At 32.1% G+C, this 19,718-nt stretch overlaps 1 protein-coding gene across 5 annotated transcripts in view; it reads left to right on the top strand.

Moving 5' to 3' along the window:
• Positions 1–19,718, top strand: part of LOC118183537 (protein BANP-like) — a 75,856-nt gene that overhangs the window by 40,275 nt on the left and 15,863 nt on the right. For 4 of the 5 annotated variants that reach the window (XM_085811509.1, XM_085811510.1, XM_085811508.1 and 1 more), the window contains exons 6-7: positions 9,446–9,609; positions 15,453–15,588. In XM_085811509.1, the coding sequence (XP_085667635.1) occupies positions 9,446–9,609; positions 15,453–15,588 (300 nt within the window). The remainder of the gene's footprint in view (positions 1–9,445; positions 9,610–15,452; positions 15,589–19,718) is intronic. The other variant, XM_085811512.1, reaches the window with a different exon arrangement.

The following is a 19,718-nucleotide window of genomic DNA, read 5'->3' on the forward strand; positions in this document are numbered from 1 at the left end:
GGTTCTTAGAGCTGGTTAATAATTAAGAACACAACGTGAACAGCCGTGTTACAAATTAGCATTCACCCTTCCCGCCGTATTTTCTTCCTTTCATTCCGAACCGAGAACCAGCATCTATGAAAATATTTCTATCTATTCGTTGTTAAAAAATTCAGAAAAAATAATAATAAATAAGAGAAGAATAATATAAATCTGCAAATGCGAACAACGACAGTGATAATTCAACAAAATGAACGCAAGAGGAATGGTTGCAAACTTCGAACAAGCGAATAGGATAAATCCGCTGGGTTACCAGGTTTGAACTATTATCGCCAAAGTTGGCGATGTTTACATTTACCGGGTTCTCTGCGGAAGTGCTTCCACATACCATTCAATGCAACAAATGAATTTGAAAAGGGGAATGAATCTTATAATCTGCATATTCATAGATTATTTTATCAATTAGTAACCTTGAGTGACCTCAGCTTCGAAACCCAGTACTCCTACAGCAACTTTGCTGCCTCATTTTTTAAAAAAATGTTCCAAAAGATGAGTTCATTGATGGATACAATCATTTTTCATCAACAACTGTCTGATAAATCAAGATACTTATATTGATGTCATAGATTCATAAAATTGCAACATTCCAGCACAGAAATATTGTTGAGATAACTATTTAAAGCTTTTGGAGTCCTCTTAACAACATGGATGTTGAGAGAGTATCTGTAGCAGGGATTCTTTTTTTTTTTTTTTTTTTTTTTTTTTTTTTTTTTTTTTTTTTTTGGCCCCATGTATCCATTTCACCACTGCTAGAAGGTCATCCCCCTCCTTTTCCAAAACTTGAAAATTACATATTCATTTATTCAGATTTAGATTAATTTGTAATGTGCTTTTTTAATTAAACACCAAAAAAATACAAAAAAAAATTGATAAATCCAAAATTTGAATATAAAAGTTTTTTTTTTTTTTTTTTTTTTTTTTTTTTTTTTTTTTTATATTTATGAACTAAAACTAAATACTGAACAGCTAAACAAAAAGTTTATCACATGCCCCTTCCCCAGTTGAGAAACCCTGTTCAATAGGATAGGTATGGATAGAATGACTTAATTAAAAGAGTACGGTAGCTTTCAGTTTATTTATTTTTTTCATATCACTGTAGTAGTTTGTTTGATTCCAGTAAGTGTACAAACAAGAATTTGTATTTTTTTTCCAAGAAAAATGTAAAATTTTCATTGGAAGTGTAGTAGCATACGTTTGTGATACAAATTCTGGATTATATTTGTTAAGGCAGTGTAATGTACAGACTTTGTTTAGACTTCATTAAAATATTGTTTCACCCCTCCCCCAATATGAATGTAACTGCACTATTTTTAATTGTTAATTTTTCATTTTCCAGGAAAATTTATTTTTATTGCATGGAACATTATTATATGGAAAGTGCTGATCTAGATGTTAGCAAACTGTTCCCTGTTTTTATATTTTTATTTCACTGATCCATATGCTTGCAATTTTTATGATGCCTACACCTGATTCTGGGTCATAAAAATTCAATTTATGGTTCACTATTAAATGTTCAATGTTTAAATCTTCTAGCTTCCCTGTTTTGTGTGCTTGTTCCTCATGGGAAAGTATTATTGAGTCATTTCCAATGTTTCTTTTAGTAGTGTTGATCAATTACATTTTTTTTTTTTTTTTTTTTTTTTTTTTTTTTTTTTTTCAAATAATGCAAAAGTCTATTGTTGTACTAAAATGCTATCCATTTTATTATTTCTTTGGTTGAACAAACATTAACTTCAACAATAAATCATATATCTCCTTTTTTATTATTTGACTATTCTTATGGTGCTGTGTTATGAACTTTGCAGAAACAAGTGTTTTAGTTCACACTATTTCATAAAACATATTCATAAGACCCAGCCCACACATTCATGAAACATAGCCTTTGATAGACCATAAAGAAGATGAGAGTAAGAAACAAAATAAAGTTATTACTACTGAAAATTATCTACACACATGGTTAGTTTTTGACAAAATCACTGTGAAGGTAAGGGCATTTTTCATACCATTACAAGCGTTCTGATTGCATCTTCAAAAAATATGGCCACCAGTGATATAAGATGGGCCCAAATGTTGTTTCGTAGCTTCCTTCAGTTCAGAGAAGAGATGAAAATCATGCAGGGCTAAGTCTGGCCTATTCTGGAGTAGTTTAAATGGGACATGTTTGACAACCTCTTTCGTAGCCCTGCCATACTGCCACATGATTTTCTTCTCTTCTTTGAGGTGAAGAACTGGCTAGAAGGCCAAAGATTGCAGAACAATGAAGAGCTTCAAAACAACATTCAAGTGGCTTTTATCTCTGCCTCCAACACTTTTTTTGTGGGGAGGGAAGGGAGGTCTGTTGAAGCTTTAAAAGAGCCTTGTAGCTGTTGCTTCCAAAGTTATTTATTTGTTAATTTTGCATTCCAACAGAAAATGAATGAAATCTTAATGCAGTTTCCAGGGGTGAAAATGCTTTTTCTTAAATACAGTTTCCTATCATAATTATTTATGTAAATACTTTAATTTGAAGAATAGCAAATTTTCAAAGAAAAATTAGTTAATTGTTATCTAATTGCATGAATTCCATATTTTCATGATTATGGTGAAATCAACAGCCATAGAAAAAGTTAAATCTTCAGTGCCTTTAATATTAGTGCAGCAAAATACACAAACCCTTTTAACCACAGTAAAAAGTAACTTTCCTTTCAATTGTATTGAAAAATACGATTTGTATATATTTAAAAGTTATTGGAAGAGAGAAAAGTTCAAATGTGCTGATAATTGCCATATTTAACAATATTCATCCTTCTTAGTGATAGAAAATTCTTTGTAGTAAAGTTAACAGAAAATTACTGAGTATTTCATTATTATAAATTATATAAATAATATTCTGGTACTTTTCCTTTAGAAGGGCACAAATGTTTCCAAAAGTAGACTTTTGCATACTGAATAAGGCAAAACATTTCGGTAATGATATATCACACTATACCTGGCTAAAAAGTTATCGAAATGCATATGTCAGAAGGAAAGTACCAACACGTTCAAAAGCTTAAAAAAAAAATTCATTCATTTTCTTTAAAATAAAAGAATGAAACAACTGTTTTAATGAAAAATAAGGCCATAAATTAAAAATATTTAAATTAAAAGTATTTAATTCAAACATCAAAGCAAAGTTTAACACATATAGCAATAAATAAAAAAACAGCTCTCTCTCTCTCTCCTTTTCCCCAATTGAAGGGTGTCAAAACTTTTGATTATCGTTTAGAACCTCTGGAATAGATTGTGTGTTTTCGTTCTCAATATGAATTCAGCCAAGTAAGATTCTATTTGATGACTCGTTTTTCCCCAGTGTCCTATGTTGTGCCATTTTATGCATTCCCACAGCTGCTCAAAAAAAAAAAATAGTTGATTTGTTCCTCTGTTAGAACAAGTCCAAATTTTCATCATTATTAAGTTTATTGGAATCCTGGTAAACTAATCAAGCATTGGTTATTAGATATCCAAGCAGAGAAAACTGAGTATCAATAACTGTGATTGAAACAATATTTGGTAATTTATCGCTTGTGCTAAGGTGAATTACCAAAATTTTTATATTTTCTTATTGACTTATTTCTTTCTTATATTTCGTACTGTTATTCTTTATTTGCACCTTAATTTGAAGTATTGCAATTTATTTTATTGTTTGATGACCATAATTTATCTGTAAACTGAAATCAAGAAAAATTCTTTTTTGACCATAATATTGGAATAGGAAGGAGAGGGAATTTAAATTTGCTTCTACTAAAAATTGCTGTTTTTTAATAATGATGAAATATCTTATTTTCCTAAATAGTTCCAGAAGTTCGTGAAATGTAATTTTATTTCAATTTGCACAAACATGCTTACATTACATATATATATATGTGTGTGTGTGTTCTTATTCTGTCTCCTTCTTTAGTAGCTGAAAAGCCCATGATGAGCCTTGAGCTTCTTTAGAATTTTTTATTCTTTTGAACTCATTTTTCACTATAGAAAAATCATTACACTTCATTAAGTGTTATCTTACAGACTATCAGGGTTCGTAGCGGTCCTTACAAGTGCTTATAAGTCCTTATATTTAAAAATAAAATATAAAAGCCCTTATGGGTGCTTACTTTTTCTTTAAAGCCCTTATTTTTTTTATTTTTAGTGCTTATTTTTTTACCAAAGCCGAAACTAAATAAACAACTTTTCTTCCTTATATGCAACGTCAGATGGTGAATCATACTCCCGGAAATTGCTTTTCCCCCCTTTCTCTGCCATGGAGGTAGGAAAGGGAGGAGGGGCCATTCCGCACTAGAAGTGAAGCACTGCTTCGAAGCTTGGGTCACCAGAGGGGGTGTTCTTTGTTTACATTTAGAAGCTCGCTTGACAAGATTCTGATAGTATTTCGACACATGACAGTTCCATAGAAATCGAAAAAGGGACACTTTCGCATGAAAGAAACATTCATAGTGTGATGGATAATAGCAATTTGTATAGTTTAGTGACATTTACACAAAAATCACATCTTGGTTATTTTTCCATAACTAACAACAGCGATTTTGATTATGAATTTGTTTTATAAAATTCTAAGCTGTTGCACTACAAAAATATAGATTTTAAGAAAAATGTTATGCTTAAAGAATGAAAAATACCTTACGGTACATTTAAAATTGTATACGTCTTTCGATACCCTTGATAGAGTATTCGTTACTTTTATTTTATTTTCCAAACATCAAAATTTTTTAAATAAAACAAATTTTTTTCACATCCATATATTATTGTAACATGTACCTTTTAAAATTTTTTAGAGGAGAGGCTTTACTGCTGCTCATTTTAAACCCATCGTTTTAATTTTATATATCTGAAAAATAATCACTTTGGGCTTACACGTTTTATAAATATAAAATTATGTATGTTAAAATATTTGTAATTAGGCACATAGGTCAGATTAAGTTTTTATTAAATAGAGTAACGCATGCAAGGGCTATTTGCCTAAAGAGAGAGATCCCATCGTGGAGGAATTTTGAAGAAAAACTGACCTTTGAGTGGGTATTAAAAATAATACTTATAATTTTCATTCAAATTATATTCATATATATTTTTTATGTAAAACTTTCGGGTGTATGCTAAATTAGTGTAAATTACTTTACACGAAAAATATAGTGAATGCACAGAAATTAAAGATTTGCACATGCCGGAAACGAAAAATAGGAAATATGTATGGGTATTTTTGTACCTTAACCAAATAAAATCGAATTACCTTAATTTTTTTTCTAATGTAATTAACAAAAATTTGTGAAAATATTTCATTCAAATTAAACCATTCTGAGAAAACTGTCCTGTGAAAAGTATAGCATTTAATTCCGTTCAGAATGAAATGTTGTTTAAAAATATGTTGTTTTCACATACTTAGGACTCTGAAATGTTGTAGAAAAAGAAAATATATACATTTATATGTATATTTACGACGTAATTACAAAATATTTACATCCGAACGCGTCAAATCCCATAGAACTCAATGGTAAATGACCCAATGTTTTGGTCACCACGTAGGGATAGCCGGTGCTTCAGAGCAGGGTACGGGAGAAACTCGTTTAGGGCGACTCAATCTTACTTCCTTACCTCCATGTTCTCTGCATTACAGTAACCTATGGTGCGCACGAGAGTACAGACAGGTGCACGTGGTTCTATTGGTCAAAGAATTGCGAAAATGGTAGAAAATTCTTTTACATTCGGTATTCTTTTCCTCCCACCCAAATACTACGCACGTTTGAATTTCTATCAAGATTTTAATAATTTGCATTTTCGTTCCGCGTGGTCAGTTCATATTCGTGTTTATTATGATCGTTATGCTTATATTTTGAGTATATGCATGAATATTTATAATAATATAGTTGCAGTAACTGCTGAAGTATAGATAAACTTCAAAAAATGGGTGTGTTTTTACACAGATTAGCTTTCTAGGGAATAATATTCAGAATGGCTTAAATAAAAGGAAAGTAATCGAATAGTCAAAATACTTTCTCTCTCTCTTCCCTCCCCCCACACTGTCCAATCTGGATTGAATAGGACTAAAAGTTTTTGCCGTCTACCCAACCTAAGCGAAGATTGATTCTATTCCGGAAATTTAACGCAGTCTGTTGAAACTTAGAATCAGAAACACCCCAAATTAGTAAGTCTCTTTCTTTTCCTTTATTTAGTTCTTTATTCTCCGAATACCGCAGCTGTTGATTCCGATTGCATAATATCACATGTGGAAGAATTACGGCGCACGTATTGCGCAATAACGTTTGCGGCATGGAGGTAGGAAGTAAGATGGAGTCGCCCTAAACAAGTTTCTCCATACCCTGCTGTGAAGCACCGGCGATCCCTACGTGGTGACCAAAACATTGGGTCATTTACCATTGAGTTCTATGGGATTTGACGCGTTCGAGTGTAAATATTTTGTAATTACGTCGCAAATATACATATAAATGTATATAGTTTCTTTTTCTACAACACTTCAGAGTCCTAAGTATGTGAAAACAACATATTTTTAAACAATATTTCATTCTGAACGGAATTAAATGCTATACTTTTCACAGGACAGTTTTCTCAGAATGATTTAATTTGAATGAAATATTTTCACAAGTTTTCGTTAATTACATTAGAAAAAAAATTAAGGTAATTCGATTTTATTCGGTTAAGGTACAAAAATTAAGATCAAAGTTTATTGTATTATTAATATTAAAATTATGCATTATTTCTTTTCTATTTATAGAGCTTCTTTCTAAAATACTTTCTTAAATATGACATGATTTTTTGGCTTCTTTTAAATCGAAAAATGTAAGTCAATTTATAATTAATGCTCTATTTGGTTCATTTTAAATTAGAGAATTATTAATTAAATAGGTATTAAATAGTATTTGACTTTCTCTGAACATTTCTGAAATGGAATAAAACAAGTTTTTTTTTTTCTTTAAGTATTATTTAAACTTGTAACTGAGTTATTATAAAATGTAAAGGGAATAATTCTTTTAATTATACTTATCAGATTTTTTTTAACCCTTCATTTCAACAATACATATTCCAAAACTCTTTATTACGTTCTTAAGTGCGCATTTCATAGCATTTGCTTTACAATACCTTTTAACAGATTGCTTTCCAATACGAACAATTCTTGCTTAAATAGTTTTATAACGTATTTGTCAACAGGATTTCAATTTATGTTTACTATTCAATATTAAGGTTATATATTTAGATAACATTTATAATCATTATAAATTAGATACATTTAATCATTAGATTTCTTCACAGTACTTTCACAGTTGTTTATAAGTGAATAAATTCTTCATTTCAAATACATTTATAAATAATTTAATGAATATTTAAGTATTTTGTCAAAGGCAGATACATGCTTTTTGCAAGCACATGCATAAATACCCATACATATTTCCTATTTATCATTTCGGGCATGTGCAAATCTTTAATTTCTGTGCATTCACTATATTTTTCGTGTAAAGTAATTTACACTAATTTAGCATACACCCGAAAATTTTACATAAAAAATATAGATGAATATAATTTGAATGAAAATTATAAGTATTATTTTTAATACCCACTCAAAGGTCAGTTTTTCTTCAAAATTCCTCCATGATGGCATCTCTCTCTTTAGGCAGATAGCCCTTGTATGCGTTGCTCTATTTAATAAAAACTTAATCTGACCTATGTGCCTAATTACAAATATTTTAACATACATAATTTTATATTTGCATTTAGCCATCAAGTTTCAAACTTTTCAAATCTTCTAGAAAATAAATTTTGGCAGATCTCTTTTAGCAATTTTCTTAAAATCTATATTTTTGTAGTGCAACAGCTTAGAATTTTATAAAACAAATTCATAATCAAAATCGCTGTTGTTAGTTATCGAAAAATAACCAAGATGTGATTTTTGCGTAAATGTCAGTAAACTATACAAATTGCTATTATCCATCACACTATGAATGTTTCTTTCATGCGAGAGTGTCCCTTCTTCGATTTCTATGGAACTGTCGTGTGTCGAAATACTATCAGAATCTTGTCAAGCGAGCTTCTGAATGTAAACAAAGAACACCCCGTCTGGTGACCCAAGCTTCAAAGCAGTGCTTCACTTCTAGTGCGGAATGGCCCCTTCTCCCTTTCCTACCTCCATGGTTTGCGGTATTTTGCAGAGATAATTAATTTTGATGTTCAGTCTGAGATTTGTTTATAAACACTTAAAAGAGTTTTTCTGTGCTTTCTAAGCAGAATATTTCTCAGTTCCGTTGGTCTGTTTTTATATGATGCACATATCGAAATGTCAAAATCATTTATTTAGCCGAGAAATCTAAAGAACGACTACTGTCTCCCCCACTCCTCTTTTTCCAGTTACTATCCGGAATATTTGGCAATTTCCGAGTATGCAGGTTAGTTAAGCTTTTACTGTTAAAGGAGACTGCATGATCCCGTCTTCTGATTTCAGAAATGTGCCTCTTTTTTACTTAAATTACTTTGCTTGGAATATATGTTAAGGAAAAACTGTTATGCAATGAAAATTTAGAAATTGTTCAGAATTTTGATTTAAGTTAAATTATTTAAATATTAATATGAGTGGAAAAATAAATTGTATTTTTATTAGGTGCCAAACGAATACAATTAATATGGCTTATTATTATTTATTTTCTATATTTTGAACTGAAATTTCATCATTAAATCTTGTAATATAGTTTAGTTCTGCATAGTTTTTGTTTTTCCTTCTCATTGTTAACTAATTCTGTAACTTTCATTTAAAATAAAAAAAATAAAAAATAAATAAATAAAAATTAAAAAAAAATATAAATTGTTTTCCATGGTTGAAGTAATGCTCATTTTCTTAATAAATATCACATTGCTTATATTTTAAATTACAAGTCTTAATTTTTCTTTTAAGGTTATGCAGTTGTGTATAATGTAATTAGACAGGTGCTTATTTTTTCCGTAAAATGTGCTTGAAAAGTGCTTATAGGTGCTTATTTTTTTAACTAAAATGTGGCTATGAACCATGGACTATACTAAAGGAGATATATGTTAAAATAGTAATTTAAATAGAATAATTAAATTGAAATAGATAAATTAAATAAATAATTTAAAATTCTCTTATAGACTATACTAAAGAAGCTATATGTTAAAATAGTAATTTAATGCTCAAATGGAAAAAAGGAAAATGTCATCAATCTTGCATGAAATTAAAGTGACCAACTAATTTGATTCAGAAAATCAAAAAAATATAATAGTAAGAATTTCAGTATTATTGCATTACTTAATGTATGTCAAATATGTTAACGTTTCTTTTATCGTAATTATTCTGATAAATTTTATATTGAAATGTTCTAAAATTAATTAAATATTTTAATCTGCTTTTTGGTAAAAGAATTTTTAATGTTTCTAGAGATTTGGAACTCATAAATAATAGTTGCCCAACTCCTGAAAAAATGGCATTGCTACTCTTAGATTATTTATTTGATCGAGAAATTCAAGCAAAATCAAATATATCTGGAACTGGAAAACATGGTAAACAACAGTTAGACCCTTTAAAAATATATGGTATAAAATGTAAGTAACTGTATCATTTCATTTTATTAAATAACATAATAATATCCATTTCTTAAAAAAAAATTGATTTCTCAATTTTTTTTAAAAATAAAGATAATACAGTACAAAGTCTTTAATCCAGACCTCACAAAGCTACAAACCTTCTGCGCATGTGTAAACGCATAATACGTTTACGCATGCGCGTTTAATGTATAACGGACGGTATAGGCTAGGCTAAACTTATCTAATTATCTATCTCAGTTAATGTTGCAGATTGCATTGTTCCTTAATCTTCTAATTGGATCCAGCTTATTATTTTTTGCAGACTGTTAGAGCAATTTTATAACAAGTAAGCTTGAACTTTCGATTATGTCAAAAAGAGTTTCCGATTCTGGAGCTGCCAAAGGATCTACCAAACGAAAGCATGTTTCGATGTACTGCTTCTGATAGTGAAGAAAGTGACAGAGAGGTTATTGAAAATGAAAAAATTTCAATTGACAAGTTAGTCGGTATTCTCGACACAGCAATTACAGGACTTGATCAGTGGAACTAAACAAGAAATTATGTCTGTTTATAGAATTAAAGAGAAAGTATTAGCCCAAGAAACGAAGCAACTTACATTGAAAGAAATGTTTAATAAAGTAAACAAATAAATATTAAGCTTTTTTTGTAAATTTTGATACCCTTTAGATCATAATTGCTCTTTATTTCATAAATTATGGTTTTATATTTTTAATTTTATAATTTCTGCATGCCATCTTACCAGATTTAAATTTATAATCTATAATCCGGAAAAAACCCTAATTCAGACGAGTCCCGATGAGTCCGGATTAAAGATTTTGTACTGTATTACCTCAGATATTGTTCAACAAATGCAGAAATAAATGTAAGGTAATCTTTAAATGTTAAGAAAAAAAATTGTTATTGTTAAAATTGTGAATATATGTAATGGAGGAAATCATGACATCTGCAGGTAAAATGGACATTTTATGGATAAACTGCATTTCGTACAGAAAGTTTAAATGAATGTTAGAAAAGTGGGAAATAATGAATCAAGCATAACTTTTGTTATTATCACATTTATAACATAAACATCAAAGCATTAAAAACCCATTCATTAAATAATCTCTTGACATATTTAAAGGAGAATCACAACCAATTTTAAAAGTTACCATTTCAGAATATACAAAACTTTGCCATCCACATGCATATCAAGTCTTCATTTTTGATGAGCAACATCTCCATTTTCATATATTTTCATTTTGTTGTATTCCATGTTCCAGTGGTATTTATAGATTAATTATTTGTCTTCAACTCAATTTTAAAATATGCACTTGTGAAATTTGCCTTCAGTGAAACAAACTGCTGTAAAATTTCTACAAGAAAACAATAATTTGCCACATAAATTGCTAGAGAGGATAATTGCCATGAATGTGTAATTTGGTGCTATAAAATTTCCTTCAAGACCAAAATAAAAAAAAAAAAAAATTAACTCACTTATTAGTGAGTAAGATTGCCAAACTGTGCCAATGTGTATGCACTAATATGCAAGTGCTGAATTAGGCATTAGCTGAAAAATTTTATTAAATGTACCAATTGTATAATAAAAACTGTAGTTTGGCATGCTAAAAACTATTACTGTTTCAATTTTAGTGAAGAACATAAGATGCAGATGTAATTTCTAAAGAAAATAGTGCTTCTCACTCTGTTTGTGTGTGTTCATTACTGAAATTTCAAAGAATAAATAAAATAACTTTATGTAAGAAAACTAAAATAACTTCAAATTGGAAAACTTTTAAAAAAAACTGACCTTTTATATGGAAAGGCTTCATCATGGGATAAACAGACTAGAATGTATGCTTTGAAGAAATCATTTCACCAAATTTCAGATTTTGAAGATTTTATATCAGATTTTTAGAAAGAAGGCCACATTATAGCTTAAACCCATCTCAGAGTGAACAAAATTTATGGATCAAACTCTATGATCTTACTTCCATCAAAGATTGGTGTAGAAAAAATTTTGTAAAGGCTGAACAGATTTGTATTATTGAGGGCCTTAAGATGGTGTATCTCTAACAAAGATGCTACGATGCCTTATGCTACGAACCTGTGACAAGTAATTTAGTGGAATTTAAGCTAAATTTGTCATTGTGGAAGCCAAAAAAACAGTTATGACAGTGAATGCAGTACAGTTCACCTAAACTTCAAAAAATTTCAGTTGGTCATGTTTTAACAAAATGTTGATGGAAATAGTATTTTGGGATAGGAAAGGAGTGTCATACTATGACTGACTGAGTTCATGGTAATTAAAACATCAGAACTGTTAATCACATCAGAAACATGTGTTTTGTAGATTTCTAAAAGAATTATTTATGCAAAGACCTTTAAAAACAAAAGATATGTATGCTTATGCACTAATACTTGTATTAAGTTTTGCATTTTTATGTAAGGTCATATGCCTACTACATGTTGTTACAATACTGTTATTGGCCTTTTATGCTCCAGCTTGGCCTCATCCAAAGTAATTTCTATGACACATTGAAGTATGTAGCATCGCACACTGAAGGTCTGGTAGAGAATGTCATGCTTCCACAATGAAAAGCAATGGATAATTTTGAATAGTATAAGTCATTTTTCAAGCAAATTCAAAAATTCATACCATGCTGTGATGAGTGCTTTTAATTTACAAGGGGATTGTTTCAGTAAACAGTATATGAGTAGCTGATTTTTATCCATATTATTCCCCCCAGAAGGTTACTGTGTTAAGTAATTATCCCTATGTGTGTGATAAGTTATGAATTATAGATGTGGTAATTCCTTACAATTTAATTTTAATGTTTGCAGAGCCCTTACATTTTTTATAACATTTATGAATTTGATATACGATTAGCATGAGCTAAAATGCTTGGCCAGCCATTTACTGTGGAAGGGAATGTTGATATGCAGAACACTTCTTTTATTCCAGTGTTTTTCCAAAACATAAAAATAATGTTTAACTAGTACTCTAATTATTCTGTTATCATCTCTATTTATTCATATCTTATGGCTTATCTTTCACTTGATCTTCATTTCATTAGTTTTTCTCTTATAGTTAGTTACACATGGCATTTAAAAAAGAAATTGCACAGCTAAGTACATTTTTCAGTCAGTTGTAGTGTAGTTCCATTTAGTAAAAATATTAAGTTTCTATAATGGTTTTGTATGGAAGGGAGATGTCAATGAAAAAATTTTCTTTTTGACAGCTTAGTAAAACAAAAGAAAATCAATTCTTATATAATCTAATGTACTTCAAATCATATAAATTAAAGTCACCAGCAAATTTATGACATTGAGGGTAATGTCATCTATTTTTTGGAGGTCGCTTGAAATGCTAAGCCGTTGATTAAAGTTTATTATGAACACCCTCGAATAAAGTTTTGGGGAATTGTATTGCTAGAGAAACTCTCATGTTAAGTTTTGAAATGAAGGGGAAAGTTTCATATTTCTGAAAGATGCATTTTATGTCAGATAAGTATTAGTGCAGAAGTTCCCCCCCCTCCCTTTCCCTAATGGCAGATTACAAAGACAACTGTAGACAAAAAAAGCAAATATGAAAGAGAACGAAACTAAAAACAATCCACAGTATAATCTATAGATCTATTTTGTGTCTCACCTCCCAATTATCTCTCTCAGAGTGACTGAGCATTAAGTGGAGGCCAATGACTCAGATGTGAGGCATCCATTTCCTCATGAAAGTTGCACAGTTTACAAATTGGGCTTGGGACAATGTTAATTTGATGCAGATATTTTAAAAGACAATCATGAACAATTACAAGATGAAAGATAGCAAAAGATTTCTTTATGTATCATGAAAGAATGCCAAAAATTCTTCAATCCATACTTTATGACTGTTCCTTTCAGTTCCGAAAAACTTCTCTATAGTAATTTTTTATTACTCTTTTTGGCAGTATGAAAGGGATGTGGTTATTAGTTATTTGGAGGATATTGGCCCCTTTCTTTGCCAACAAATCTGCCTTTTTATTCCACAGTGTGATGGTATCTATTACATGGCAACATTTTTGCCATCCTGAGCTATGCTGTTTAGTAACTGCTGACATTTTAAAACAACAACAGACATTGTTGATTCAAAAAGAAAATAAAAAAGAAATGGCTTGAAAAGCAGCTTTAGAATCACAGAGTATGACAACCCTTGAAAAATGTTCAAGGAGACATTAAATTTGAGATATGGCTATGCATATGGCTGTAATCTCAGCATCAAAAGCATTTCTTTCCAACAGGACTGTAAAATGAAAAAAGCTTGCAAAATATGCCAGTGCCTGCATTAAGACTGTCAGCCAATATAGAGCGATCCATAAACACATGTAGCCATTCACTGTTGGAATATAAAGCACTTTCCAAAGACATAGATTTTAAAATTTGGTCATTCGTTTCTTTTTTAAGGATTTCATATAACAGATTAATTCTGACTACATATTCTCTTTTAAGATTCAGTTTCCTATCTAAGGCCTAGCTGATTTCTGATGGAAACAACTGCCTTAAGGAAACCATTCTGAGTTTTAAAGGAATCCTGTCGATAAAAAGCAGTAGTTCGACAGGGAAAAGCAATCTGGTTCTCTTAAAACTTGTTCCCATGCAAGTTGTGCGTTCTCTTTCACAATGGATATAATGCACACATTGTATGTGGTTAATAAAAGTGCATCAACTGGGGTGGTTATAATAGCGTCAGTGATGAATCAGAGAGCTTGGTTGTTAAATGTTTTCAGTACCTTTTGGTTGGTTTACTCAGGGAGGGAGTTTCACCTTCCTTTCCTGCACTGCACGCCAGTGAGTCACATGCTAGGCAAAGGAGGGGGGGAAAGTTTGACTTTGTTACCGCAAAGTACAGTTTTCAAATTTCCATTTGTTGTCGTACTAAAATTTGAAACTGTAGATAAGGAATTCAGTTTTTATATAATCCCTTTAAAAACAGTAGTTTACCATTTTCTTCATCAGATTTGTGTTTAGCATTTGGTAGTCTTCAACTTTTAAAATCCTCCCAATCAACCAGTTTGTCTATTAAAGAATGAAACCTCTTCCACTCAAAAGATCTTTCATAGGATAAAAAGCAATTTACTAATTGGAATTTTATGGAAGGTTTGAATGTGATTAACTATTCAAAAGTTCTTTAATGGCATAGTCTTTTTGAAGCATCCTGTTTTAGTGAGAAGATTGTAATGTCTATAAAAATAAATAAATAAATATATAAATATATATATGTAATGATTTTAAAATGCATAGATGAAGGCATTGGAACTTTAACAGCTTACGATATTGCATAGATAGCTGAGAAGACCATAGTGGCTTGAAGGTGGCTGAGTGGAAAGCATGATGACACAATTTAGCGCAACGTATCTTGAAGAATCACAATCTTTATTTTTTTTTTTAAGTATATCAAACCATCCTTTTGCAGACAAGATGCTTCCTAATTATATTTGAATACAAAAAATTCCATTTTGGAGTTCGATGTCATCTTAAGCAAGTAAGCGGAAGCAGCATGGATGAAAAGCATCTTGCCAGCAGGAGAGCTTATGCGAAAAAGGGAGAGTTTTGCAGTACTTCATAGGAAAAAGGGTGAGAATCGAGAAAGTTTCAGTTCTGAGTTTTGGTTTACAATTAATTTGATTGGATAAGAAGTATGTGCATTAAAACGTTACGTAACATAGAGAAATCTGGAACCTGAGAGAAAAGATGGACCCAGGGGAGACACCAAATTTAGAATGTTAATTTTGAGATCGCCAATTATTTTTTTGAAACAGCTATTGTATTTTGTTATATCTTACGTATATAAATTTCAAAATTTGTCTAAGCACTTTACTTTTTTCTAGGTCATATTACATATATGTTTGGTATAAGTAACAAAGACTGGCAACGTATAAAACAGAATATAGATTCTAAATGTCGGACAGCTTTTCAGAGGAAACAGAAAGGCATGCCTCTTGTGGTCAAAGGTTGTCGTGAAAGGTATAAATGAATTAAAATTTTTAACAGAGTGAAAAATACTTTTATACCATTTACTTTCATAATCTTTAGCAATTATAAATTATTCAGTTGTCAATAAAAATTTTAAAATAGCTGATGGATGTACTTGTACAACAGTTTGAGCTGATGATGTTTAATGACACTATAACTTAGCTTAATTAACTTTCATTTACAATTTAATTGTATAAAAATGTATAATAATTAAATACTTTACTATATTTTAAGCCATTATTATTTTGTAGAAACTGAAATTTTTAAATTAACACACTTATCAATGTATAATAACAGGGAATAGATTGTATTTTGTTAATTAAATTTGCATCATATGTAATCTGAAAAGTAGAATTTTATTTATTAATTGTTCATAAATGTTGCAGCTCCAAGTAATAAAATTTTTTTAAATGAAGAATATTAGTTGGAGGTTGCTCAATGAGTAATGAGAGAGAATGTTGTGATTCTCCTTAATTCAAGATAAATATTATAAATTATAAAATCATTCACAATGCATAAACTAAAAATCTTGAATCATAAAATTTACTGTATCATTCTAAGCAGGTTAACCTCAGTTTATTCACAGCTCCTCATAACCTCCTATTTATACCATTGAAGATAGGACATGAAGCTATTAAGAACATTCCAGAAGCATTCATCAGCCAGTCTTTTTAAACTAACCCCTCAGGAGCTCACTTTATGTGAGTACGGGTGTGGTAATCCCAAGGTACCCTAGACCTTCAGGGAATCATCTTCTTGGTGAGACGGGTTTCATGATCCTGGGGCCCCAGTGATCTATACTCTTTTCCGTCTCCTCTCCTCTAAGCTGAAACTTTTTCTCCTTTCTTTCTCCCTTGTGGTTTTCCTTTTTGGAGGTTGGGGCTCAACACAAGAAGCTGGAACTGCTCTTGTCTCTTGTTTTCGAGTGGTGAGAAAACTGCCTACGTGTTTTGCCGTGCGTAGAGACCTGTGTTGCTGGAAAGGAGGGTCCTGATAGTTGAGGGGCGAGGTACTGTCCCCAACACACTGCTTTGGCCTCTGCTTCAGCTAAACGGGAGGCATCTTGTCGTCCTCACGGGTGTCAATCGGCTGGTGACTAGTCCTTGTGTCAGTGGCTTGAGGATAAGCTCTCGGGTGTACCTGCTTTCGGGAAAGCTGACTGTAGGGCTTCAGTTTGCGTATAGGTCTGGCTAGCCCTAACACAGGAATCTATGTTCCCTTGTTGGGCTCCATGCTGGGCGGGACCATCAGACCCGAATCTTTTCTTTCCTCAATATGGCCAACTCTCACATTTATCTAATAGACTTCGAAGTCACTCCAGTTGCTCAAAGTGGTAGTTCTGAAAAATCTACTGCTAAAAAAGGTACGTACAGATGCAAATGCAAATAATCCTAATAATAGTCTCCGTTTCCTTGTTATCTCTAGTCCTTCTGGAGAGCTGCAAAAGATGTCTCCTTTCGTGATAAATAAATACATTCATTCTTGTATTGGTGAGCCCAGAAATGTAAAGCGTCTCCACTCTGGAGACTTGCTTGTTGATACAAATTCAGCCAGTCTGCTTCTTTACTTCAGGTAACCAAACTTGGGCAAGCAAATGTCACTGTAACAGTACATAAGCCATTGAATTATTGTTGCAGTGTAATCTCAGAAATCGACCTTTTGTGTGTTCCCGAAGAAGAGATCGCATCCCAGCTGTCTAGCCAAAATGTCTGTGATGCTAAGCGGATCAAGATGCGTAAGGAAAGTTGGTTGATCGATGCAAAACATGTGATCCTGACCTTCAACTTGCCTGATCTGCCTAAGAATATTAAGGCAGGATACCTAAATTGTCCTGTAAGACCTTATATTCCCAACCTTATGCGATGCTTCCAATGCCAGCACTGCGGCCATTCTAAGATGTCGTCTTGTCGTAGCAGCCTCACATGCTCCCAATGCTCACAGATTGGTCACGATTGTAAAAATTGTATCGCTGCACCTTTATGTATTAATTGCAAGGGGAACACCCAGCATTTTCTTGCTTGTGCCCAAAATGGAAGTCAGAAAAAGAAGTGCAGACTGCAAAAGTTACTAGGAACATCACATATGCTGAAGCCAGAAGATTAGTCCAAAGCACACAGGTTCGACTAAATACATCTTATGCCAATGCTTTTAAAATATTTTGTGCAATTGCCACCTAAACTTCAGTTGGTATGCAGACTCCTCCAAATAAACTCAACAGCTTACAAGCAACAGGAAAAAAGAAAACCCAACCCATAAAGCACAAAAAAAAAAAAAAGAAACAGTAATTCAAAGCAAACCCAAAAATGTCACTCAGAAAATAATAAATAAAAATAGAAGCCCCAGCAATAGCTCTTTTCATGGATAGTCCAGTGAGGTGAGGAGGCCTACGCCCCCACTGGCACGCTCGCCTGCAAGGCTACTCTTCCTGACGAAAGAAAACCTCCGAAGTTTTGCTTGTTGTTCTCATTTCAGATTTGTTTCCTGTATTGCTACAGATAGTATAGAAGTAGAGGAGAGACTGGAAATTCCTAAGCATCTGCTTCCACGCAAAACTAAAACGCAGCACCGAAAGAACAAACATCAATCATAATGGCCACCCTTGTTTTATGGAACTGTCGCGGTTTCTACTGAAATTTGCTCAACATCAAAGCTATAATCAATGCTTATAATCCTGTGTGCTTAGCAATACAGGAAACAAATCTGAAATGAGAACAACAATTTATAAAGCAGAATGTAGATTCTAAATGTCGGACAGCTTTTCAGAGGAAACAGAAAGGTGCACAACAACTCTTGTGGTCAAAGGTTGTCGTGAAAGGTATAAATGAATTAAAATTTTTAACAGAGTGAAAAATACTTTTATACCATTTATTTTCATAATCTTTAGCAATTATAAATTATTCAATTGTCATTCAAAATTTTAAAATAGCTGATGGATGTACTTTTATAACAGTTTGAGCTGATGATGTTGAATGACACTATAACTTTTGAGGTTTTCTTTCGTCAGGAAGGGTAGCCTTGCAGGTGAGCATGCCAGAGGAGGCGTAGGCCACTTCACTGGACTATCCATCAAATGCACCTTTGACGACATCTCTCCAAGTTGTCGCTACTCAAGCAAATTTTCCTACTGTTGTTTCAGTTGCTTCTCCATATTTACCTCCAAATGAGCACATTAATCAGCAAGATTTAAATGGTCTTAAAGAGCAGCTGCCTCACTCCTTTATCATAATAGGGGATTTTATCATAATAGGGGCCATAGTCCGCTCTGGGGAAGTAAAGACATGAATTCTCAAGTAAAACAAATTGAGCAGATGACTGAATAATGGCCATGACCTTTGTCTCCTGAATAATGGGCAGGATACATACTTCCATGAACCTTCAAGGACATTCCATGCTCTTGACCTTGCAATTTGTTGACCATCTCTGTTGCCATTTTGCACTTTTAGTATCGGAAATGATCTTTACAACAGCAATCATTATCCCATTTTTGTGTATCTTGCACGAAGAGGAGCAAACCCCATGTCGACATCCCCTCTGTTTATACTTGATGGGGCAGACTGGGAACTCTTCTCTTCCACTGCAGAGCTCACAGAGAACATGATAGAAGATGTGCATATCGATGATGCAGTTGAAGCTGTTACTAATACAGGCAGCTATGCTCTCCATCCCTAGGACATCAGGAAAAATGCTAAAGTATTTGAAACCATGGTGGAATCGTGACTGTCATGAAGCACTGAAAAAACAGGAAAGAGCATGGGGAGTTTTTCGCAGATACCCAACTTTGCAAAATCTTATGGCATTTAAAACAGCCAAAGCAAGTGCGTGAAAAGTAAGAAGACAGAGTCAGAGGGATTCCTGGATTACATATTTGTCATCAATAACATCCTCTACGCCTAGTAAACAAGTTTGGCAAAGAGTTAGAAAAACATGCAGAATATATAAAGATGACTCACTTTCCTTTTTGGAAAAAGATGGCCGAGTGATTAGCTCTATAGAAGAAATTACGAATATTATTGGTGAGACATTTGCTGCCATTTCTTCCAGCAGAAATAACTCACCTGCATTTCTTTCTATCAAGCAGAGCTCTGAGAGAAGTCCCATTGCTTTCAACTCTTCCAACTTTG

The sequence above is a fragment of the Stegodyphus dumicola genome, chromosome 2 (assembly GCF_044657685.1).
Source record: "Stegodyphus dumicola isolate Sdum_Otavi_A_Nest chromosome 2, ASM4465768v1".
NCBI lineage: Eukaryota > Metazoa > Arthropoda > Arachnida > Araneae > Eresidae > Stegodyphus > Stegodyphus dumicola.